Source organism: Ruditapes philippinarum, unplaced genomic scaffold (assembly GCF_026571515.1).
Source record: "Ruditapes philippinarum isolate M1 unplaced genomic scaffold, ASM2657151v2 ctg833_1_1_1_1, whole genome shotgun sequence".
Lineage (NCBI taxonomy): Eukaryota > Metazoa > Mollusca > Bivalvia > Venerida > Veneridae > Ruditapes > Ruditapes philippinarum.
In genome coordinates, this window is record NW_026853013.1 from 41,913 (window position 1) to 68,249 (window position 26,337).

General features: G+C 32.0%; 3 protein-coding genes and 1 long non-coding RNA gene across 4 annotated transcripts in view; 3 read left to right on the plus strand and 1 right to left on the minus strand.

Annotated features, from left to right (window-relative positions):
• LOC132731579 (delta-1-pyrroline-5-carboxylate dehydrogenase, mitochondrial-like) overlaps positions 1–1,863 on the minus strand; it is a 35,909-nt gene extending 34,046 nt beyond the window's left edge. The window contains exon 1 of the mRNA XM_060717779.1: positions 1,708–1,863. Within this exon, the coding sequence (XP_060573762.1) occupies positions 1,708–1,748 (41 nt within the window). The 5' untranslated portion in view covers positions 1,749–1,863. The remainder of the gene's footprint in view (positions 1–1,707) is intronic.
• A 2,556-nt stretch (positions 1,864–4,419) lies between these two features.
• On the plus strand, positions 4,420–21,004 carry LOC132731703 (uncharacterized). The gene is made up of 9 exons (XM_060717925.1): positions 4,420–4,441; positions 4,540–4,752; positions 5,333–5,535; positions 7,218–7,518; positions 9,437–9,542; positions 16,751–16,965; positions 17,469–17,681; positions 18,109–18,314; positions 19,535–21,004. Exons 1-9 carry the CDS (start codon positions 4,420–4,422, stop codon positions 20,075–20,077), a joined length of 2,022 nt encoding a protein of 673 aa, XP_060573908.1. The 3' UTR covers positions 20,078–21,004.
• On the plus strand, positions 8,151–9,127 carry LOC132731611 (uncharacterized). The gene is made up of 2 exons (XR_009625912.1): positions 8,151–8,321; positions 8,585–9,127. It is a non-coding gene; the product is annotated as an uncharacterized LOC132731611 (long non-coding RNA).
• Positions 21,005–21,111: 107 nt separating the features above from the next.
• Positions 21,112–25,323, plus strand: LOC132731584 (G-protein coupled receptor 157-like). Its single transcript, XM_060717793.1, has 4 exons — positions 21,112–21,475; positions 21,771–21,983; positions 22,519–22,715; positions 23,568–25,323. Exons 1-4 carry the CDS (start codon positions 21,196–21,198, stop codon positions 23,985–23,987), a joined length of 1,110 nt encoding a protein of 369 aa, XP_060573776.1. The 5' UTR covers positions 21,112–21,195; the 3' UTR covers positions 23,988–25,323.
• The last annotated feature ends 1,014 nt before the right edge of the window (positions 25,324–26,337 follow it).

A 26,337-nucleotide genomic window follows, 5' to 3' on the forward strand; every position in this document is an offset into this window, starting at 1 on the left:
ATATCTAAAATTACAAAAACATATTATCATACACATTCCTAAACTTTATTTCTTTTTAATAACAATTAGTTTCTAAAGCTCAAGACTTATTGAAAACAGTGATCTAAACAAAGACTTTTTATGCTTTTTAAAATCTACTATCTTCAGGGTTTTTCATTATCAACACATTGGCGATTTGTATCATCGGATGAAAAGCTGTTAAAATCAGTTATATTTTCAGCTTGTAGATTAAAATATCTCCCTTGACCCAATTAGCTGAATTGGTTGTTTACGTTGGCACATATATTGCCTCAGATAAAAATGAAAACCCTGCGTCCTAATGACTGTAAAGGAGTGAAAAAATTAACATGAATGTAACATTAGAATAGACTTACTCTGGAACTAGGAACAAAATATGTGTTTTTTGTACTTAATCCTGCAGTACAAACAAACTTTCACATAAAATTATACAACTTTGAAAATAAGCACACCATGCTGACTTATTGTTAGTGAACGAAGCTACTGATTGCTATGATAATAAATAAGTTTGTTTGTTAAATAAGGGAATAGCTTGGAAACACCAACACTTCCCAGACTTCCTGATAACAGCTATTATAGGGTCTTTTCTCTTCTGTAGCAGGGGACATTTACATGCTCATTTGGAATCCAAATAGAATTTATAATCAGATTCATACTCGAAACAGATGAGTTCTTGTGTCAAATAAATAGATACCCAAGCAATGTTCAAATTCAAAATCCAAAGGGTTTGTGGCAAATACTTTAAAATCACAAACTTTTACGATGTCGTTCAATTTACATATGAGTTTTTTCCTTCCCCATTTGCAAAAATACTATCTAAGTTATATGTTCCCAAATTTCAAGGCACATTTACCCCTCAGAAAAAAATAATTATTTTGTTCTGATGAAAGGTCATATACATGAGTTTTATTATGTTTAAATAATGGCTTTATATATTAGAAGCTAAAATATCACCTGAGAATATGAAATCATTTTCGGGCCCGGGCTTTGGCATGCCTGGCTTATAATAGACTACATGTGTTAATATTTAAAGGAAATCAAATAAGAAACAATTAAAAAATATATAGAATGCTATACCTATCAATGAAATTTTCAGTGTCAGTTCTAGTTGGCTGCCACCATTTACAATGTAACTCAATGAAAATAGGCGAGGTATTCCGATAACGGAACAAATCTCAACTTTTTGGATTCATAATAATCGTCGAGTGTTCTGAATGACACCTTTAGAACAGAAAAATGTAAAAAACTTTTTTAACGACTTCCCCGTTCATAGGCTTTGCCTAATTTCATATTATACAAGTTTTACTTCTGAAATATAGCAGAGACATAGATTATTATGTTATATATGTCTCTGAATATATACATAGAGCTGAGGTCCAATCCAGGAGATTGCCTTTTTTCTACACCACAATTTAATACAAAGTCCTGAATGCAATAGGCCTACACGTAAAACTTCATAACTCTTTTCGAAATCACCTGTACATAAGAAAATATTAAATAAAGATATAAAATTCGTATCACCGATATCAAGTTTCAAACTTTTTTAAATTTGAACACATATGAACTGATGAATGGCAAAACAACCGGGTGGGGTATTTTCAATCATGATACAAAGTTAATAAAACATTTTTGAACTATTTTGATAATTGCATTCATTGTTATTGTCAATAAAATCATAAAAATACTTACAAAGTTCGGCTGACAGCACGGGAATTTCTTGCCAGAAACATTTTTACGTCTAATTTGTGCACGAGTCGTTTCTGTTTGACAGGGTCAAGGTTGATACAGAGGTGTGCGCAGTGTCAACCAATCAAAATAAACATTGCAACAGACTACACCCCGTCTAAACCCGTAACTTATTGTTACGGGAGCTGAGTTAACTTACCGACGTCGTTTTCCGTATTAATATTTTGTACACATCTGTATTGACACACATCAGGGAGTTCTACATCCTGTAATAAAAGCCTCTGCTAAACAGACCAATGCAATATTTGTCTTAATTATATAAAGGTATAAGAAAATGTAAACAATGACACACCAAGCAGTGTCGATTCATCACTGTCATTCTGATCCATTAAATTGATAAATGTGTAAATTTATCCTTGAAACAAAATAATCCTATGTTATGTCACCATAAAATTTCGGACTTTTTCATTATTTACATTTGTAGATGGTTTATGCAAACTTATCGAAAATTATATACATGGAAAAAGGTTTCAACCTATATAATGGTTTGAAAATTTGAAACTATTGAATAAAATAACGCGTCATCGAAAATATAATCATCAAAAATTTACATGCTGGCAATAATATATCAAAACCTTTTCATAATTTGCAATATATATATTCTGTAATTGTATATTATATAAAAAGTTCATCTATCTTTGACTATTCATCATCAATGGAAGTGTCAATAACATTTTATGTACTCATGATCATTGCGTTTAATATTAAACTCTTATTATCTCTTTTTTCTAAATATGTGTGTAAATCTCAGCACATTAGAGGACAACCGCCAGATGCGTCTCATTTAGTAATTCTGCGTTTCGTTATTTGCTTTTCGTAAAAATAACACCGTTTCGTCATTATTTTCTCGTGCACGTGCGACATCGCTTGAAAGTTACTGTTATCTTTTTATTCTTGTTTGTGTTCATGCGTTCGTGCGCGAGCGCGCGTGTGTCTGGAGAGGGGATGCAGGAAGCATTATACCATCACTTAATGATAACACATATCATGTCTAATATTTATCAGTTGTTTGTGTATCGCTGAGAGTGATACTGTAGATAATAAATAGATTAATATATTTACAATGTATGAATGAGATAAATTGATAGAATGTTACCCTTTCCGATGTGTGTTATTTCTTTTTTGGATATATTCAGTAAGTATTATGTTATTAATTCGTAAATGGCCGATGAAAAAAAAAGTTCATGTTTTATTGACATATTATCAAGAACTTTATTTAACTTAATCATTTATCTCATTTCATTTAATTTATCTACTTTTAAGTTTACTTTCTGTCGGGTAGTCATCTTAATTGACACGATTTTGATTATCATGCTATGTTTTGGGATCGTGCGCCGCTTCCTTGGAATGGCACGAAACTGACACTTCGAAGGTTCCATGGTCACTGCCGTAAGAAAAAAAACACCTGCAGATGATTTAAAAATTTTAATTATCAATAACGTTTATGTTTAATTGTTGGGTTCTGCTCAATCAAGTCGGTGTTATGTGGCGTGGGCAATAGATTGCTTTAACAATTGTACTTATATCATTAATGCTCAGATCTAACGAAACCAAGCCTGCAACGCATTAAATTCCACCCTTTAGTGTGTGCGAGGAGTGTTCATGTTTTCCTTTTTTTCTATTTCGAACCAAGTGGCGAGTTTGTTATCATAAAGCTGTATAATGAATAGTGTTCAATCACCGATAGGAACTTTGTATCCTTATATTTAAGGCAGCTTTCCAGCGCATTCAAAGATATGAACATGACATTGTATGCACACATATGACGTCCAGCTGCACGAGTGTTATAATTATGCACAATTGAAAATGTACTGTAGTTAGTACAGCATGATATTTCATTTTCAGCGACATGAGATACACTATACAGAAAATTGCTCAAGACAGATAGTGAGATCCTTGACAGTTAAAAGAAGTAACAAAGCTGTAACACAAACATGTTTTCTATTACATGTCATGGTACTAATGGTACTAGTTATAAATTAGACGACAAGGCATACGCAGCGGCTGTGATAATGTCTACTTGTAGTTGTAGTCTATCTATTATAGCTTCTTTTATGATATTTGGCTCATATATATTTATACCGCTAATTCGGAATTCTACAAGGAAGCTCGTCACGTGCCTTACTGTTGCAGACTTCTTGACAGCTGTGGGTAAATGTCATTTGTTTTCTTATAATAATGTTGATAACGTTGTAAAACCATTTGTTACTTAGTCTCGTGCAAAGTTATCATGCACTTCGCTTATACATGTACTAGTAATATACATGCATGTATGTTCTGTTTTTGAATGTAAACTTGTGACTGAGAACTAAGTTAACGCAATTACATTAATTTCGGAGCATTACCAGGTGCTTTTCGGTGGTTCTGTCCGACCAGATATTGTTAGGGGCTGCGATACATGAATGCGTTTTCTCAATGCCTTGCTGATTATGTATGTATGTATGTAAATTTATATGAAATTAATGGAAATATAGATATAAAATATTTAAGAAACATTAATGTCTGCCAATAGTCCACCTTCGGAACTGTTATTTTATTACAACAAAATTTTAAAATGCCAAAGAGGAAAGTTCCTCATTAAAACTATTATCTTTGTCGTTGATTAAATAGTCTAACTTATTTTGTTACGAAGATACATAGTCTTTACAAAAACAAATGACTTTCATGGAAAAAATTGGTTTGTCCGTTGTTGAAGATCACATTTTGCGGCCGTAAAACAACTTGTCGCTGATCTTTAAGAAAACATTAAGAATGTAACTTAAGTTTCTTTTCCAGGATACCTCGTTTCTGCTATAGCATATTTTCTATGCAAACTTGATACTGTATGTGTGCAACAAAGTATCATAACAACATACTCAAGCCTAGTATCGTTTTATTTAACCGTGGCGATAGCAGTTCACATTTTTACAACCGTCGTCTTTAAAAAGGACTCAACTTCATCATTGAAGTTCTTCATATGTGTTAACATAATTTGTTGGGTCGTTCCAGGTAAGTTTAGCAACATAGCGGCTAGGGATATATTAGCTTATTATCGTAATTTATATTAATCTTTATAACATTTAAAACATATTTATAGTTATTAATATCAAATCTCATGCTAGCTAGTGATTCAAATTTATCATCACCGTTGAAATATATGTTAGGGCTTACTTACAAGAAGCCATCATGTTGATTATAATCTTCATTAATTCAACACCAACCTGAATAGCTTGTAATTGCTAGTTTTGATAACTTTACAGGAATATAAGCAATCGTCAATCTTAATAAAACTTTATTTGGTAAAGCATTTGACAAGAAAAGATATCTTTGACAACAAATACAGGTACAAACACAGACAATATAGCAGAACCGAGATTAACTACGGAGAAAATTGTACTGCCATTCTGTTCAGCAGGCACAATTCATCATAAAAGATTTCAGGTCCGGTTGGAATTGTTATTCATCATCATAATAATTTCCCCAATCATCGAAAACATTAGGCGTATTAGTTCATATCTGAAGCATAAAAGGTATCAGGAATTAGCTATTCTCAACTAGCAATTCTATAAACTAACATTTATTTTTGAAGGTATTATTGTTGGCGAAGCTCATGCGCATGGTGTTCTTGGGAGAGATAACAGTACTGAAAAGGCATCAACAGGAACTCCTTGGTGTTGGCTAAAACATTTACACAAAAACTATCGTACTTGGGTGTTTCTATCTGGTAAAGGATGGGAGTTTTTATGCTACCTTATTACAACATCGGCATACGTTCTGTTGAAATGGAATCGGGTAAATAACTTTAATCATATTAATAAGCATTAGTTTAAGTACATTCTAAGCTGGAATAACTTTTAGCTCGACTTTCCGAAGGCGAAGCAAATATATTGTCATGCGACCGCTCAGCAGCAGCGACTTAAGCGGTGGTGTCGGCGATGGTTGATCGTTTTGCTTACATTTTTATTCATGATCGTAAACTTCAATAAAACTAATATCATAATATGGTCATTGGAACGTCAATGAGTAAAGGGCCAAGATGATTGGGACTTGTAATTGCAAAACAAATACAAATACAAATATCTTTATTTCTCTCAGGTCAAGACATTGACAACATGAGGTAAATAAATATTAACAAAGTTTCGAGGCTCAATAGAATACAAACAAAAAACATAAGCATATATAATACATGTAAAGAGAGAGAGAACCTTGGGTACTTTTAACATACAAAACATAAATCTGGCCATTGAATCAAAATGCATTGACTAAGGAACTTCAACTTTTTTTCTGAAGTTGCACCTTGATAAGTGCTAAGCTGTGGGCACACTCATTTTAGATCAGTCTTAAAGTCAAGGCCACTCGGACCAGTAAAGACAAAAATTGGGTATAGAATTAATTTGTATTTACCTGGTAATTTCAAATATTGCATGTAGCTATATCTTGATATGGACTACCTGCAACATTCATTTTCTAGTCAAATGTCAGTCACTGAAAAAAAAACAACAACAAAAAACAAACAAACAAACATCATCAACAACAACAACAACAAAAAACGACATAAACTGACCTTTAAGGTGTATAACGACTCCTTTTCGCCATATTTATATTTAGTAAAAAATCAAAAGTCATTGTGATCTTTGCTATCTTTTTAAGTCTCTTAAGGGTTTTTATGCTCAATAATTAGAATTGTGACATTGAAATATCAGGTCCGGATGCATCTTGCATCTAGTTTTGCCAGCCAGTTAGCTCAAAAGGTCACAGGTTAAGGTCATTGTATATTTAGTTATATCTTTATCAAGAACATGTGCAGTTAACTATCCAGCTCTATGAAAATCGGAGCTTGCATCCCTTCTACATATTGTCTCAAATCAGATTAGACGACAAAAGACAAAATTATAAAAACAATAAACTATGCTCAAATTTGTTATGAGAAAATTTTGATCATTGCTACACATTTGTAAAAATTAAATAAAAATGTTTTGACACAAAGTTAATGTTAAAACATCACACACTATATAGGTGATCACAATATAAATATATATAGTTTCATTTAAAAACCTGACATTTTTTTAAAAGGTCAAACGTTACTTGAACTGTAATATAAAAAGCAGCTTGCCATAAAGAGAGAAATTATTCTTTTATTCAAATTAGACATACTCAGTAAGAATTCTATAGATTTGATTGTGTTTTTGTACAGAGAAATAGCATCGTCAACTTTTCCCCATGTTTTGATTGTGTTTCCGAATTTTCTACATAGTGTTAAAAAGAATAATATCAACGTTTTACACCTCCACATAGGTACATCAGGTTCATTGACCGTTCTGCTTAATGTTATTAGGAACTGCTGATAAAAAATATTTGAAAGGGATGATCCCGTTGAAGTACGTATATTGAAATGAAATATTAAATTGCTCTTGTATAATTAAGCATTAATTGTATGCCAAGATACTGACTCACAAGAGTTTCTATATTTTCAGAAGCTGAATCATAACAGGGAACGATTTAAAGTTGTACATGACAGCTTGAGAGACGAGGATAGGAATTATCTTTATGTTTGGCTATTTATTTACATACTTAGACTATGGGGATCTGTTCGCTCTTTGATGTCCTTTCAAGAAAATTATAAAGATAATGTAATTTATGACATATTGGTGCACATGCAAGCAATTGGGGATCCTGGTCAGGCATTTTGCAATTTCATACTGTTCTGTGTTCTTGACAAGACGGTACGTGATCATGTATTTCGGACGCCTGAGGAGAGAACCCATTTGCTTCAAGGTGATTCTAATCACTACAACATTGACACTGACCAGAGAGGATTTCAATCCAGTTGTGTTTGAATTATTAAATATTGTTCTAAATATGTACTAGGAACATTGCTCATGTTCTAACATAATAGCAAAATGTACTGATCGTGCAAAGAATACATTTGATAGTCATACATCTGATACTTCGGTGCAATCAGAAGATAGAGGGGAACCTTCAAATGATAATTGTTACTTGAATGAAACGAAAGAAGGACCGATAGGTTTTCACACAAGCTAATAATTAATGATTAACATCGTACTATTTATCTTCAAATGAGAAAAGAGAAAAAAAATTATTCTCTCGGAAAAAATATCTGGTTTTGCAAAGAGTCAAACATTTATCGCACGTCATAATGAAAAGAATTTAAGATTTGATTCTTTAGAAACACTATATCCTATTAGGAATACAGTATGTGAAGACAATCCGAATCTAAGGCAATCCGAATCACACCATTTAATTTCGTTTTTATTCATCAATATTTACGTTCCTTATGTTTACATGGACGAAAGAATCAGTTAATATAAGTTCTAAAAAATCATTTCTTGTTTGTAAGGAAATATATCTTTTTGGTGATTCAGAACTACTTGAATGACAAGTTGGTTTTAAATGAAGGCTTTAATATTTTCAAATTAGTAGTTCATTAGTAGTTTTCAATCTGTAGTTACTGTTAAATGTTTTGTCTTATGTATTGCAATAATGAATTTAATTATTTTCTTGTTGATTTCTATTTTTTCTTCAACAGTATTTAATGCCAAGATTTCAAGAAAACTTCGGTAAGCCTGTTACTATTAGATTATGTCATACGGATGTTACAACCTGAAGCACTCCAAACATATTGACTGTAAAAAAATAACGCTTTGTCTACGCTGACTGTACCAAATAATTTTAATAAAGACTTACCTTTGAAACATATAGTACCAAGTGATACACCTTTTTATATACTTATTAAACTCGCATGCATACATGAAAACTGTTTTCATTGAGTTTAAAAGAAGTAACCTTTTTCAGATATTCACAAATTCAAAAATTATTTCAGAAATTTTGTATAGAAGAAACTGTGACTTACATACATACATGTATCTACTCTACATAAGAATTAAATGGATCACTTTTGCTGTTTATAAGGTTTGTTTCTCTTTTGCGATAGACTATTGCTAAATTTTATTAATCTGTTGTACCGTAACTTAAGGATAATGTACTCTCTTAAATGTTCAATTTGTTCGCATTAAAATAATTCATTACATTCAACAGATTGCTTAATACAAATTAATTATTGGGCAATCGTTTCATGATATATTTTGATCTACAATTCTGAAATTTTAACTTTTAAGTTTTCTTTAGTTAATATTAAATAAGAGAGAAAATTATTGAGAAAGATTTGAACTTTTGTACACTCAATATATTTACCTGCTCCTAAGATATTAACATAAAACAAAGTAAAATGTCAGGTTTGGGGCTAGAATCTGTGAAATAGATTACACTTATAAATATAAATATTATATCACTTTTATCACATTCATTATATGATAATATATATTTGTTTCACAATGATGATACGTAAATAAACTATCAAATAGTACTCGTGTTTTTCATCGTCCCCATTGAGCGCGACGAAAATACACATGATTGTATACTGTATTTACAGTAAAATTGTGCACGCATTTTTCCTCGTCATAATAATCAGTAATAATTACACGTTATTAAAATATCACATTTGTAATTTTAAAGATAACAAACACTGGATACATAAAAGCTGTACATATTGTATGTTTATTACCTGTTTGCTGATGAAGAAATGTGACAACATGAACGGTACCAATACAACTAGAAATAACACTGATTCAGACTCGTTTTCAACATTGGTAATTGAGTCAATTGTTCATTCCAGGTTCATTCGCGATATTTAGATCTTATATTCTTCTACCGGAAATTAGAAATTCTACCAGGAAACTAGTCACATGTCTTACAATAGCAGATTTTCTTACTGCGCTTAGGTAATATAATTTTGTTTCTCAACGAATGCAAAATTTTGGCCATAGGCCATCTAAAATCACTTTGACTTCTTGTAAAAGTTTCATGGAAGACCTGAATATAAAAAGAATGTTCATTGATTATTTTAAAATTAGAAATACATCTGGGAAACTCAATGTAAATGATAGTTCTTGCCATTATAAAATAAAATAAAGTTTAAAGGAAAGCCCTTATAAAAAAATAAGATATTAAAGATATTTAAGTTCTGCTGAACCATTCATCCTCCCCCACAAAACATTATACACTGCGTTAAGATCTTATTACATTTTCTAGTGAACACTTTTTTCAACATAAGAACTTACTAAGTTTGTTTTGAATTAACACAAGGACTTACTGAGTTATACATTTTGACTACCAATAGCTATCACGATCCTGTAGTTTGTTGACTTTATACTATCCATTATCCGTTATAATACAAGTCACAGGGACATCTAAATAAATACTGGAAAAAAGAAATTGCCCTACTTTAAAAAGACATCAATTTGAATATGCTTATGATTTCAATGTTTACAAAATGGGTGTTTTTTTTCTTAGCTACAAAAGTTATCATATTATTGTTGGGCAAGGATTGTGCATGCTAAAATTTCTATTTGTAACAAAATCTTAGAAATATAACACATGCAAGTTAACAAGTTTTACTTTGGTCGAGTATTTTGTTTTAAAAGATACCTTTTGGTGTTGTTGTTGTTGCTTGGTTCTAAGTGGCACCAACATTGTTAAGGTCATATATTGACATCCCAGGTTCACTGGTGTAGGAAGACTAACGACGTTCTGTAAGCTAGCTGGATAGTTTTCTCACATAAAAAGAATCCAAAGTCCCTATCAGGATTCGAATGGTTTGAAGTCAACGACACCCGTTAACATGTTTTATTGCAATGTAAATGATTTCATTATAGGGCACATTAATGTTACCTGAAGAACTATTCAGTTGAGATTAATAAGAATTAGTCTCAAAAAGAGGCACAAACAACCCGCTTATATTTTACTACACACAGAAATTGCATTATTATTATTTCATTATATATTCGTCTGAAATTCCACTTGTTGATATACTTAAGAACGCTTAACTAAAGCTCATACAAACTGAAAATGTTACTTGGAAGATTCATGCAGCAAAATGTAAACATGTCTTACGCATGTTAGTGATTACAGCACTTGGTGAAAACTGTTCTCTATAGTTAACGTTGGCATCAATTTTATTGGCAATCTTAAAGTTTTAAGTTTGTCATTTACAAAGATCTTTACTTCGGGCAAAGAAACATTTCAAAATGTAGCCATATATGAATGACAACACATTAAATCAAGACATACGGAAGACATTTTATAACAACAAAAAATGACTGAACATATCGTAATTAAATTAAAGATATTTATGTAATCAAATTAATTTAATTCAATTAATTTATGAGGATGGCTTGATGTGCTTGTTGAATTAATATAATAATCGAGAGTTGTCGGTTACGGGGTTTGGTTGAGTTGCTTGAGATCGAATCCACGCTTGTAAGTGGTTAAGTTTTTTTGTGTGTCTTATTTCGATTCCAGTTACCACTATTTTTAGAAGTACTAAATTTTAATTTATTTATCAAAAGTAATAGAAACAATAAAACAAATATGTTTCAAATATAATTTCACGGTGAATACATAGATAGTACAAAATGCCAACTTGTTGACATTAAGTCGAATTTGTTTAGAATTGTACATCAGTGGGCATATTTAAAGATCCTTTATGTTGTAATTCAAATTGTTTCAGCACTTAAGTGAATTTCTATATATGTATACCATTATTCTTCTTAAATAATTTCCAAACATCCAAGACTATGTTAAATATTTACTGCAAATGTGCATCAGCGTTGTTTGTGCCGTGTGGAGGCTGTAAAAAGTCGCCCCGTACATACATGTTATATTTCCGATCCTTAATTTTTTGTGCTTGTGATAATTTTGTTCTTTCTATTCGGCTATTTTCTTGTTTGGTGGTTCCAGTATTCCTCACTTGAATACTGTTTAATCACCCTTAGGATATGTGGCCTGCTTTTTAAATTTGTCTTTTGACGTCTTATCTGTGATATGCAGGCTTCATAACCTCTTATCCCCTTTCAAAATTCCATTTTATTTAGTTCTGCCCATTGTTTTCTCGTTTAGGGCACACGCATTTTTTACTTGGGGACCATATGCCGCTTTGCATGGAACGGCACTTACGTGTCACATTGAAGGTTCCATGATAACCGCCATATGAACAAATCTACGGATGTCTCAAAATTCAAAAATTGTACCAGTTCATGTTAAATGTTGAATTCTGCTTAAGCCGGTGCTAGGGGGCTTGGACGGTAGTTTGCACTTGACAGTACCGTCTATGAACAGGGTCAATCAAACCGAGCCTGCAACATTTTCAATTTTGCCGTATTGGGCTTTCTTTAGGAATTCTTATTTTCTCTATTTTATGGGAATATAATAATATAGGAATCTTTAAATATATGCATTCATTTCTTATTGAAAAATTTGAGTTAGACTTAATCGAAATAAATTTCTTATTATCTCCCTTTATTTACTTCTATCCTTTTTTACAAATAATGCTTTTTTGAACTTACAATATTGATAAATATTCATTTTAACATCATATGTATGATATCACACCATTAAGTAATAGAAAGAGCACCGAAACACGAGGCTATCTGATTTGTACGAGGGGGCGTAGCCCCCGAGAATTAATCAGATTGCCGAGTGTTTTGGTGTTCTTTCTCTTTTGTATCATAGTCAAACATAAAAGCACGTTCCCTGTTGTCACAATATGAAACCCCGGCAAAAATGAACCAATGAACGAACATCTGAATATGACATTTCTGTCGCTTTCCCTTTCTCTGCCGTCACAATATGTAAATCCCAGCAAAAATGAGCCAATCAATGGGCATGCTCTGGAGTGCGGGTAACTAATAACCGCACTCCAGTTAACGCACTGTACATGTATATGTATACGATTTAACCCTGACACATTTTCAACAGAAAGGTCTCCAAACTATGATACAAAAATGAGTAACAGGATCTTTAAATTAAAAAAAGTTGGCAGACATATTTTTAATCATAATTGTACCGAAACAGACTTTTTTTTCCATTAGATGTCAAATATATACATTCGTTTGACATTGAAGATTACTCTATCTATTTCTGTTTACATCGGAAACCACGTAGTATCCGTACTTACTCCGAGGTTATTATAGATAATAGCCAAGGACGTTCCGATAGACAGAGGTGTGCGTAGTATATTACAAACAACTATATTCCGTGTTGTCCCGAACCTTAATGTTACGAAAGCCGTGTTAACATATAGACGTCGTTTTCCGTATAGCTTTTTTTTTTAACAATTTTGACACAAACCATGAAGCTATACACCCTATATTAAAAATCTACTAAAACAGACCAATGCAAAGATTACCTTAATCATATAGTAATAAGAAAAAAAGTAAACCATGAAACATCAAGCAGTGTCGATTCATCACCATCATTCTGATCACTGTGCATGTAGCTTTGTTCCTGAAACAAAATTATCCTTACACTATAATACTATGTTATATCACAATATATTTTATTTGACCTACTATTTTAGGACATTTGTCATTATTTACATTTGTAGATGGTGTATGCAAAACTAATCGAAAATTACATCGTTACATAAAAAAGGTTTCAACCTATAATAGTTTCAAACATTTGAAATTATTGAAAAAAAAATAACGCGTAATCGAAAATATAATTATCAAAAATTTACATGCTGGCAATATTATGTCAAAACCTTTTCTAATTTACATTATTATATGATCTAAATATAGCTGCAATCTCATTGGTCCAATCAGTAGTCAACAGAACTTTTTATAAAATCATATTTACTGGGTGTAGTATCATATTCACTGGCTGAATTGGATTTTCCCAGTCTAAAAATAGATTGAGACTCATATTCAATGATCATACACCGTAGACTGTTAATTACGCGTGTTATTTAAAAAATAATTGTTGCTTTTTTTTCTTTATGGCATATTTCTCGATTAAAATATCAATACTTTACTATCATACTTAAGGGTTACACCGCAATAATGAGTATAAACTTGAATTATTTTTTGTATGCGCAGCGTTCGCGTAGTCGTTGCACGCCTAACACGTGCGTCTTTCTTCCCGCGCTTCAACGAGGCAAAATTTGTACATGTATAATTATAAGGTTGCACTTTTGTAAATTTTTTTTTAATTTCTTAGCCTATTCATATAATAAAACAATTATTGACTGGTGAACCATTGAATATGATGTGATATTCACCGGCAGAAAGTCATATTGACCTCGGCTATCGCCTCGGTCAATATGTCATCTGCCGGTGAATATCACATCATATTCAATGGCTCACTAGTCAATAATTGTATAATATATATATTCTGTCATTATAATTATATTATATAAGAAGTTTATCTATCTTTAATAATTCATCTTGAACTGTTGCTTATCAATTGAAGTATCAATAACAATTGATCATTGCATTTATATTAAACTCTTATTATCTCATTTATCTAAATATGTGTGCAAATATAAGCATTGCATAAGCTAACATCGAAGAATGATCATAAGATGTGTCTCATTTAGTAATTCTGCGTTTCGTTATTTGCTTTTCTTAAAAAAAAAACCCGTTTCGTCATTATTTTCTCGGCATTTGACAGTTATCTTTTTTTGATTATAAATTATTCTACGGCCGTTGTTGCAGTCAGCTATTTTTACATGGCGAACAAAGTAACACATATTAAAAACGTGTAGCAATGGCGCGTGCTCGCGTGATTTTATTGGAGAGGTCATCAAACCTCTCCACAGTGTTGAGAATGATTGCTGGCGGCATCCATTTTTGCGTATCAAATTGAAGCTAATGCATCGCATTTTAAGCCTTAAAACATTAGAATCAGTCTACAAAAATTACTATGCGCATGCTCCGCCTCAAAATACGACTTAGCTTAAACGAAAAATTAACATGGAAGTGAACAAATCGGTACGAGGAAAAATCGCAAAATATCATTTACGTTACTTAACACTACGAGCAATGGTTCATTCTGTTTTTAATCCTTTAAACTGTATAAATTAATACTTCTTTTCTGAATAACGTTTTACTATTTTATGTTCCAACAATATCACCATGCACTATTATATGACCGAGTGAACGGTTTGCTGCTACTTTCACTTTTGAACTGGTATGACTAAATTACGCGACGGAGATTTTTTGGCGCAAATGGCGAAAATGGCACAACTTTTTCTAAAAAAATATGATAAACAAGATAAACATGCAAAGGCAGCGTTCAATGAACGCAACCACCACATGATTCAGCAACAAGAATCAGTGGCAAGAATCCCAGGCGGACCTTAAACAAGTTTGGTTTTCTTGCCATATTGTGGTTGGAGGCATGCAGCAGTATATATTGTTTATTCCAATCAAATGATATTACATTATTTTTGTAAATCTGGGACTTAAAATTGTTTGATTAACATACTTTATGTTCGTTTTAGAAAATCTCTGGTGCATTTTATATCTCCAAATATTTTCGAAATAAACAAATCTTCAACAGCTGCAAAAAGACCTCTCGCCGCATGCTTCTTTTTAAAGAAGCAAACTTGTCGTTATTAATGCTAAATGTCTTGTTCTCCGCAAATGTAAAACTGCATGAGCAGTTTTTAAGGAACACTTAAAATCTGAAGGCCTGCTACTCTCAAAAAGTTACCGATTCCGCAATGAAAGACTCTGATGTGCAGTTAAACAACACAAATTAATTTCAGGAGATAAAGCTGTCAATAAAATTTTCATTAAATTGGAGGAAAAATAGTAATTCAAAGTTATTTGCATATTTACTCACTCACTTCAATTTCTTAAATAACATCTGTGCCCATATATATTATTTTATTCCGTTTGTTTGAAGGATTATACCTTTATAAGGTTAGGGGTGGGCCCGCGGAGGGATGTAATGCGGGGGAGGGGTGCAGGAAGAGCAGGAAGTATTATACTATCACTTAATGATAACACATTATCATGTTTAATATTTACTAATTGTTAGTGTATCGTTGAAAGTGATACTGTAGATAATAAAACCTTATTGTATGTAGCTAAATATATTTGCCATATATTAATGAGATAAATGTGTCGTGCATGTATTAATAATTAGATACATCACTAGTAGGTTACTCTTTCCAATGTGTTTTATTTCTTTTTGGATACATTCAGTAAGTATTATATTAATAAGTTGTTAATGGCCGATGAAAAAACTGTTTCAAGTTTTATTGAAATAGTACCAAGAATTTTATTAAGCTAAATCATTTATCTCATTTGTTTATCTTATTTACTTTTAAGTTCATTTCCTGTCCGGTAGTTATCTCAGCTGACACGATTTTGATTATCATGCTATGTTTGGGGAGTCGTGAGCCGCTTCCATGGAATGGCACGAAAATGTCACTTCGAAGGTTCCATGGTCACCGCCGTATAAACAAACCTGCCGATGTTTTTAAATTCTTAATTATAAATGTCGAAATGTTTTATTGTTGGGTCCTGCTCATTCAAGTCGGTGCTATGTGGAATGGGCAGTAGATCAGTGAAACTGATCCTAAGATACATCCAAATTTGCCTTTTTGAAGGGATCATTTGCTTCGAAGCAATTCGAATTTCAACAGTGGCTAGCTTGTAAAATTGTAAAAAACAATTTGAAATGTCCCTCATTCTTTATTCTGGTGTAATTGTTTAGAATTGTATTGATAAGCCGTAATATGAACAGTGTAACCATGAAATATAGTGTTCAAGGGAGTTGGTTCCAGATAGATAGGGACAGGAGGACATTGATGGTCCTCCGTGTACGAATGTTTAAGGTTGCTGACTGACTTCCAATCAAAAGCACCTTTTCAATATGAGTTCAATCACAGCTAGGGATTTTTGGATGCTTATTTGTTTAGGAAGCATTCCAGCCACTTATCTAAAATCACATGTCAAAGATATGAACATGAAATTGTGTTGCAACTGTTTGTGTGTTATACATATGTACATTTACTTAACAAAATGTACAGTAAAAAGTATAGCATGATCTTTCATTTTCAGCGACATCAAATACACTGTACAGAAAATTGCACAAGACAAATACTGAGATCCTTGACAGACAGTCAAAAGAAGTAACAAAGCTGTAACACAAACATGTATTCTAATACGTCTAATAGTACTAGTAAGAATGTCACGGATTACACAATGGCTGTGATAATGTCTACTTGTAGTTGTAGTCTATCTATTATAGCTTCTTTTATGATTTTTGGCTCATATCTATTTATACCGGAAATTCGGAATTCTACAAGGAAGCTCGTCACGTGCCTTACTGTTGCAGATTTCTTGACAGCTGTTGGTAATTACATTTTTCTTGTTATAATGTTGTAAACACCATTTCTTATTAAATCTTGTACAAAAGTATCACTAGTGATACTAACTTACTAAAACTAACTTTTGGTTATTGTTGCTTGGTCGTCCGGCCTAGATATTTTTAGGCACTGCGTTATATATGTAAATGCGTTTTTGCAATGCCTTGTTAATTGTGTTTATAATATAAATGTATATGAAATAAATGAAATTATAGATATAAATTAAAAATGAATTATTACTAGTAATGCCTGTCAATTGTCTACTTTCGGAACAACAAAACTATAAGACATAAACGCCAAAATAGAGGACAGTTATTAATCATTGTCTTAGATTAATTAGTCTTGCTTATTTTGCCACAAAAAAGACAACTGATTTTCTTCTAAAACGTTGGTTTGTCTGTTAATGGAATGAACAATATGCGAACGTAAAACAACCTATTCCCGATCTTTAAGAAAACATTAGAATGTAACATGCATGTTTCTTTTCCAGGTTACCTTATTTCTGCTATAGCATATTTTCTAAGTAATCTAAAATATGTGTGTCTGACACAGAGTATCATAACAACATATTCAAGCCTAGTATCGTTTTATATAACCGTGGCGATAGCAGTTCATATTTTTACTACAGTGGTGTATAGAAAGAACTCAACTTCATCATGGAAGTTCTTCATATGTGTTAACTTAATTTGCTGGCTAGTTCCAGGTTAGTTTGGAAACATAATTAGTCATCTCATATATATTATAGTTTACGGTATTTTACCGTTTATTTATAGTTTAAATATTGCACGTTTGTTACGTCGCTAATCATTTGATAATCACGATGTTTATATAATCTTTATACACAAAAACTGCTGTCAATATGAGAAGAAATTTTCATGAAGAACATGAAGTAGACTTGTACTGGCATTTATGTTCAGATTTCAGGTCCGTTGGGTTTGTAAATTATCATTATAATAATTACCCCGACCCTCGACAAGCGAACATATTATTCATATCTGAAAACTAAAAGGTATCAGAAAATATGAAAAACAAGGTTAACAAGGAAAGGCGGTGACTAATGAATGCGACCCCCATAGAAGAATTTCCTAACTTGGAATTCTGTTAATAAACGTTAAATTATGTTTTTATAGGTATTATTGTTGGCGTAGCTGAAATGGATGGTGTTCTTGGGAGAAACTTTACCAGTAATGCCACGACATCTAATGTACCTCCTTGGTGTTGGCTTGTCAGTGAACACCCACACTATAAGCTTTGGGTTTTTCTTTCTGGTAAAGGATGGGAGTTTTTATGCTATCTTATTACAACATCAGCATACGTTCTATTGAAATGGAATAGGGTAAATAACTTTAATTATATCTGTAAGTGTATTGGAAACGCAATAACAAGTTCATATTTATTTACTGAAGTATAAACAGAGGTCTTGCTGTATTACATGTATAGTTCAAATTGTATGTCTATCAAAAAGGCCTCAGAGATAGTTTTCAGGGTATGTATATTTAATTAAGTAGGCGGAGCTAATCTATAAATACTAGCTTCACTTCATCTCCGCCTTGCTTATATTTAAAGGTAACTGGTCAGTTCTAATGAAGGACATTGATCATTTGTCTGACAGTAGGATTGTTGTCTAAGGTATCCACTGATTCACGTGTGTTTATTTGACGCTGTCGCTGCCACTACAAGTTAATGATCACATTTAATCACAGTAAATTGGGAAATTAATGTAGAACGTTACTGAATAAATAATATTAATGTTTAAAAGAGAGTAAAAGTTCAATGTTTACAGAAAACAAGCAGGTTTTAAGAACATGATATAAAACAAATTTAAGTAGAATCTAAATGATACACAATATTTTTAAGTGTCAAAATGCCAAATAAATGTTACATTAATATATGTACAAGTATTCCATTTTGCTCTTGATGTTAAAACACATAGTAGGAAAGCGCAAATAGGGGAAAATAATAATTAAAATATGTAAAACATATAATATGTATCAATTGGTGGCAGAAAATAAAAGTTTTGTATTCATGCCTTTTGGATATTGTGTTCGTAGTGTATATTTCTTTAAATAAACTGTCAATATTGTTTTCAATGATTTCTATGGGGATTACTGGAAAGTCATTGATATTATGACCATTTAAATTGAATTCTTGAATGATGAAGATCTGTAAAACTACATATATCAAATTTTTGACTATGCATACGTCTTGAAACTGCTTGCTTAGTTTGCCCTACATGCTGCATACTGCATGTATTACAAGTATATTACAAGTAATATATAACTCATATACATTTTTTTCTTTGGATGGGGGGGGGGGGATAATGTTACTGGCTTGTGTCAGCACTGAGAAATAGCATCGTTAACTTTATTCCATGTTTTCATTAAGTTTTTGAATTTGAAAATTAGGCCTGTACATCAAATTAATTTGCCACCCTGATAATGATCTTGGAAAATACTAAGAGTTAAAACACCTTGGCATGAAGTGATCTCTTTGGAGCATGCATAATTAAGCTTTGGCAGTCCAGATATTGATTCACAAGAGTTTCTTCATTTTCAGAAGCTGAATCATAACAAGCAACGATTTCAAATTATACATGACAGCCTTAGAGACGAGGACCAGAATTATCTTTATGTTTGGCTATTTCTATACCTACTTAGACTATGGGGGTCTGTTGGCTCTATGATGTCCTTAGGTGGTGTTAATAAACAATCACCGCTGTCTAAGGTATTTATGCATATGCAAGCAATTGGGGATCCTGGTCAGGCATTTTGCAATTTCATACTGTTCTGTGTTCTTGACAAGACGGTACGTGATCATGTATTTCGCGCATGCTGTAAACCATGTCGTACTAGCAATACGCCTGAGGAAAGAACCCATTTACTTCACGGTGATTCTAATCACTATAACAATGATACTGACCATACAGGATTTCAATCTAGTTCTTTTGGAATTGATTATCATTCTGAACAATCCGAGCGTTACTCATGTCCTAATATGGCAGCAACAGTTATTGATCATGCTAAGAATTCAACTGACAGTCATGCATCTAAAACGTCGGTGCAATCAGAGTATAGAGGGGAACCTTCAAATGACAATTGAGACCTGAATATTACGAAATAAGGGCCGCCGATAGGTTGTCAGACAAGCTATTAATTAATGACATTTAACATCGTTCTTGGAGTTATATATTTAATTAATTTATCTAAGGAAATATTTATTTTCCCGGAAAAATATCTCTGATTTTGCAAAGAGTCAAAAATGTATTGGACGTTATAATGACAAGAAATTATTTAAGAGTCTTCAGAGACTTTAGAAGCAATAAATCCCATTAGGAATACCAAATAATTTTGATAAAGACTTACCTATAAAACATACAAGATCAAATGGTACACATTTATATCTATTCATTAAACTCACATACATGAAAACTGTTTTTATTTGATTTTTTAAAAAATAGTTACCTTTTTTCACAAATACAGAAATTATTTCAGAAATTTTGTATAAAAGAAAAAAAATTAACCTGTGTATCTACTTTTGTAGTCTATATCTACATAGGAAATAAATGGATTGCTCCTACTGTCTATATTTTAGAGGAATGTAATAAGCATTTTGACAGGAGGTTTGTTTATCTCTTGCTAACTTTCATCAATATGTAGTAACTTAGTACTGTACACTGTACTCTCTTAAATATTCAATTTGTTTGCATTAAAATAATTCATTACATTCAACAGACTGCTTAATACAAATTATTAATTGAGCATTCGTTTCATGATATATTCTTTTCTACAATTCTGAAATTTTAACTTTTAAGTTTTGATAAGTAAATACGTGTGTATGAAATTGAAACAGATTTGGACTTTTGTACACTCAATATATTTACCTACTCCTAAGATATTAACATAAAACAAAGTAAAATGTCAGGTTTGGGGCTAGACTCTGTGAAATAGATTACACTTATGAATATAAATATTATATTTCTTTTATAGCATTCATTATAATTATGATAAGATCTATTTGTTAAACAATGATGATACATAAATAAACTATCAAATAATACTCGTGCTTTTTATCGTCCCCGTTTAGCGCAACGAAAATACACATGATTGTACTCTGTATTTACAGTTAAATTGTGAACGCATTTTGCCTCGTCATAACAACCAGTGATAATTCAACGTTATCAAATTATCATATTTGCAATTAAAGATAACAAACACTGGATGCATGAAAGCTGTACGCACATATATATGTTGTATGTTTATTACCTTTTTACCTTTTTGCTGAAGAAGAAATGTGACAACATGAACGGTACCAATGCAGCTAGGAATTACACTGACTCGTTTTCAACAGTGGTTGTAATTGAGTCAATCGTTAGTTGTAGTTTATCTATTCTAGGATCATTCGCGATATTTGGATCTTATATTCTTCTACCGGAAATTAGAAATTCTACCAGGAAACTAGTCACGTGTCTTACAATAGCAGATTTTCTTACTGCATTAGGTAATATTTATGTTGTATATTCACTGGCTTGCTTTTTTTATTTAGTAATTCAAACGTACAGTAGCTGCAGTTGCAATTTAATAGGAAAACATACCCAAAACGGAAATACTCAATAACAATAAAATCGCATTTTGCATTTGTAATTTCATGAGAAATAAATGAACACTAACATTCAACTGATGAATTTTAGACCTATGATGAACGTTTAATTTACAATTAAGGCAGTGCTAAAATAGTTGTTAAAATTAATAAATATTGTTCCTTGATTGATTTAGGCGATATTTATATTCAACAGGAATCATTACATCAGCGATTGCTCATCTAGTTGGTACACAAAAAGACGTGTGCAAAACACAAAGCGGAATAACAACATATTCTAGTCTCGTGTCATTCTTTCTTACTGTTGCCATTGCGATTCATATCTTTTCAACTGTAGTAAACAGAAACGATAAAACCTCATCGTGGCAATATCTCGTAATTACTAACATCATAAGCTGGTTATGTCCAGGTAAGTATAATAATCATATTATTTCTAATAATTTTATAAAAAATTGAAATTGCTCTTTGGACGGGAACGGGTGTAGAAACATCGACAGTTATCAATTCACTCTGTTGTTCGAGTTTTATAATTCCTCAACATATTATGGAGTATTTGTTAAAAATTATATCATTGAGGGTAACTTAAATAAATAAATTTGCAACATTGAAAATATTCCGTTGCGATTTATGTCAAGTTATTCGTTAACGACCGTGGTAGTAGTATATAATACAATGTAGCGTTTGGGCTCCAAGCACTGGTTAGTATTTAATATTTGACAAGAAAATGAGCCATAAAGTAACTCAGATAGCCAATGGTGATAAAAACATAATTACTGAATTACGGTGATGAGTAGAAGACGACGATGGTGAGGATAGTAATAATAGTGATGATGATGATGATGATGATGATGATGATGATGATGATGATGGTATGAACGCTTTGTACAGTCATGAAGAATTAAAATTACTAGCAAAGACACTAATCATCTATTATTATTTTCCAGGAGTTATTATTTTTCTAGCTATAGAAAATGATGTTCTTGGTAGTGACAAAACAGAAAACGTGGGCACAGGTACTTGGTGTTGGTTAAAAAGGGACGTTAAAGACTATATGTTTTGGATGTTTTTGACTGGAAAAGGTTGGGAATTGTTGTGCTACTTGCTGACGACGTCCTTATATGTTCTTCTGAAATTCTACTTGGTACGTAGATATCCTTATGAAAACGAAATTTGGATATATATACAAATGTACATTTGTTTATATTACAAGATATCCTGCAAAAGTAGAATGCGTGAGGCGCATTTAAATAATTAGTTACTCAAAAGCAAAAAATGCATACAACATACAAATTATGGGGATAATAATATGCAATATAAATTTATCAACTCGAAGTAAAACATTTGAAAATCCGGAAGTATATATCACTAGAACAAACTTGAAAGAACAAAATCAACGTACGTGTGGCGCACATAATTGAAACGATTATCTGCTTTGTAATAAATATTGCGAAATTTGTAGTGTGTTTATAAAGAAATGTGTTAACTATGAGATCAATTTGGTAATCAGTGTTCCGGGTTAAAAAAATCATGATTTTGATTGTGACTTCAAATTTATGAGAGCGAAATGTTGATTTAAGGATTTGTTTCTTTGTTGGTTTTTTTATTGTGTTTGTTTTATTTCATTGTTTTGATTTTTTTTCTCTTTTTTTTGTTTAAAGAGTATTCAGATAGCAATACCGGAATACCACTATCCCCAAACTAGATAGTCTTGAGTTCCTTCCCACTTTCTGTAGTTAAATGTAGGAAGGGAACCAGACTACCAACTAGAATAATAAGACCAAATGGAAGGAATTAAAAATACCATAAACACAAAAGTAATATTTTTCTGAACGGTTTTCAATGATTGAAATATAAGGTTACTGACTGAATATACGAGAATACATTTTATTCCTCTGTATAGCGCAAACACGCAAGTTTGCATTAAAATAAGTTTTACTATGATCACTTATCTTTGCATGTTCTATAAATTTTAAAAATTATATATTTATTGTAGCTATTAAAATTCAAGCGACACCAGTTCGAAGAGATACACGAAAGTCTCAGAAACTACGATCATAACTTCTTGTATGTTTGGTTTATACTTTATCTACTACGTCTTTGGGGTACCATTCGATCGTTTATGAATTTGACAGGAGTGGATAAACAAAGTCCTGGTGTTGAAATATCCAACGTGTTCATGCATATGCAAGCAATAGGTGATCCAGCTCAAGCTTTCTGCAATTTTATCTTAGTCTGCATCCTTGACAAACCTGTTAGATCAGTTTTGTTTGGCGACTGCGGTAGGGAACCTTCCCGTTCAGATAGAGGTTTGCTTGGAGAAAACACCACAGGTATCTTCACAGACGCTAGAGATGTAGGTAGTGCAACTAACGTACAACGCCGAAGTTATGGTAGTCTTGACCTAAGTTTCTAAATGTTTGTGAGCCACTTAATGTTGCGATGGAAATGACAATACAAGTAACATTTGCTTGAGTTGAAAACTCCTACATTTTGCAAACTAAGTTACACGAAATAAGAATATACAATTTGGATGTTCAGAATATCTTCATATATGTTTTGTTTGTTTTCTATTACTTTTTATAATTAATCTGCTCATGTGTAAAACAATTTTTCAAGTACTTTACCATTAGGGAATCTTGTATTTAACGGTGTAATATATTAATATCTTTTAAAAGAGATCATCGATGTTAATTTAGTACAGTCAAGATTATTGATATACTTTAGAATATTGTCAAATACAAATAAAAAATAAATAATTAAATGAATAGTTTAATCGTGGGAATGATAACGATCTAAATGCTTTACATGAAATATAAATTTGATGTAACCTAATTAATATATATTTACATTATAGCTTAATCATACATTGTTCCCTTAAGACCACCCACTGACACACCCAGAATAAAGCTTGATTGCGGCAATGTAATTAGACCTTACTATTAATTTGTTGGTGATATTGATTAAGAGGGTGTATGGGGTAAAATGTTTACTGTAAAAGACAAAAATCAAAATGAATTTCAAAATAACAAGGAGTATCTTTAAAATAAATACTCGTCCGAACTAATAGTAATTATTTTACTAATTTTACAATGGCCAATCAGATTCTGAGATTTCAGATTGTAATTTTAAAATGATCAATTTGATTTTTACAATATGTTCTTCCCTGTAAATTTTACAGGAAGTCAAGTTGAAAACAGACCGACCTTCGGCCGGAATAAAATAGTTTGCACTTCTATCATTACACCGAAATTTGAATATTTTTCAACAGTGTAGACAAATTTTATTAGTCCAAATAAAGTGTTATATTCTATTTATAACCAATGACTCTGTTTTATTTGAATGAACAATATGATTGTTAAATATCAAATTATTCAGACATAATGATATAAAATGGGCGTTCATTGGCTGAAAATTAAGATCTTACTTTCAAACCACTTATCCCTCTATCTGTGACTTCGAATCCCGTCAATGACTTTGGATTCTTCATTGTGCGAATGTTTTCTAACTAGATCACGGGACGTCGGTGGTTCTACTCAGATGCCCGCTCATGCACAGAGGGACATCTTAGGTCATCTTCCTCCGCCAAGTAAAGCTGAAAGTTGCCAAAATGACCTTTACAGTTTTAGTGTTAACTGAAACCAAACCAAATAGATAAAGAAAATGATAATATTGTGTTTCCTATAATTTTCCTACACGGAAAGGTTATATTACGAGAAATAGGTGGGCATGATATTTAGAAAAATGAAAAATAAAAAAATGAGAACAAAGAGCAACAAGGTAAGGCGACGTTTATAGCCCCGACACAACCAGATGGCCACCCGCAAAAAAGCGGGAAAGGACACATAAGTGGTGAAACGTTTAATCTAAAAGTTACAAATCTTGTTCTGCTGTGTATGACTTTGCGAACTTGCACTAAATTTTATATAATTCTAGACTAGTTACAATTTTTGTCGCACCAACGTTGTATAGGTCATGAAGTAGAGATACAAAATATCTAAAGAATGCTCAAAACGATAAAATTGAAAATGTTAAAGGCTTGGTTTGATTGACCCTGTTCATCGACGGTACTGGAAAGGACAAGTTAACGTTCACGTCTCTAGTGCCGGTTAAAGTAGAACAAGGCAACTTTCCAGCTTTAGTTTTTACGGGGAAGACCTCTGGTGCCTTTCCGTGTATTATTTCAGTCACGAACGTAGAACCATTCACGTTCCGTGAGCTGGCTGGAAAGCCTCCTGACATGAAAGTATATTTTGAAAGTTCCTGTCGAAATTCGAACCAACAGTGGCGAGGGGAAAGTAATTTCAAAATATTTGAAACAATTTACCATCTCTGTCCTTGTATATATATATATTGATCTAAGGATGTATGGAGGCTTTTCTCAAATATCATAGCTATTGTGTTTGTGGTAATTACCTTTAAAACCCACACACTACAATTTTTGGTACATGTAATTCTGTAAGTAGAAAATGTAACGTGTCTGGTGACAACTCCTTCCCCTGTTGAATTAGAGTCAACCGTGTAAACAAATGCGCTTGTGCTTATTTCGAGGTATAAACCTTTTTATGTATAACACAAAAAAATACAAGTAACAAGAGGACTAGAGAACTAACAAATGATAAAGAGCTGTTTGCACATTATTTCCTTCCTGACATAAACCTTATCAAATTTACTTTAACAGTAAGACCTATTTAAAAAAGACAACAATTAACATGATAATTTACATTAAAGAAAATATCAAAAATAAAAAAAAATTATATCAATGC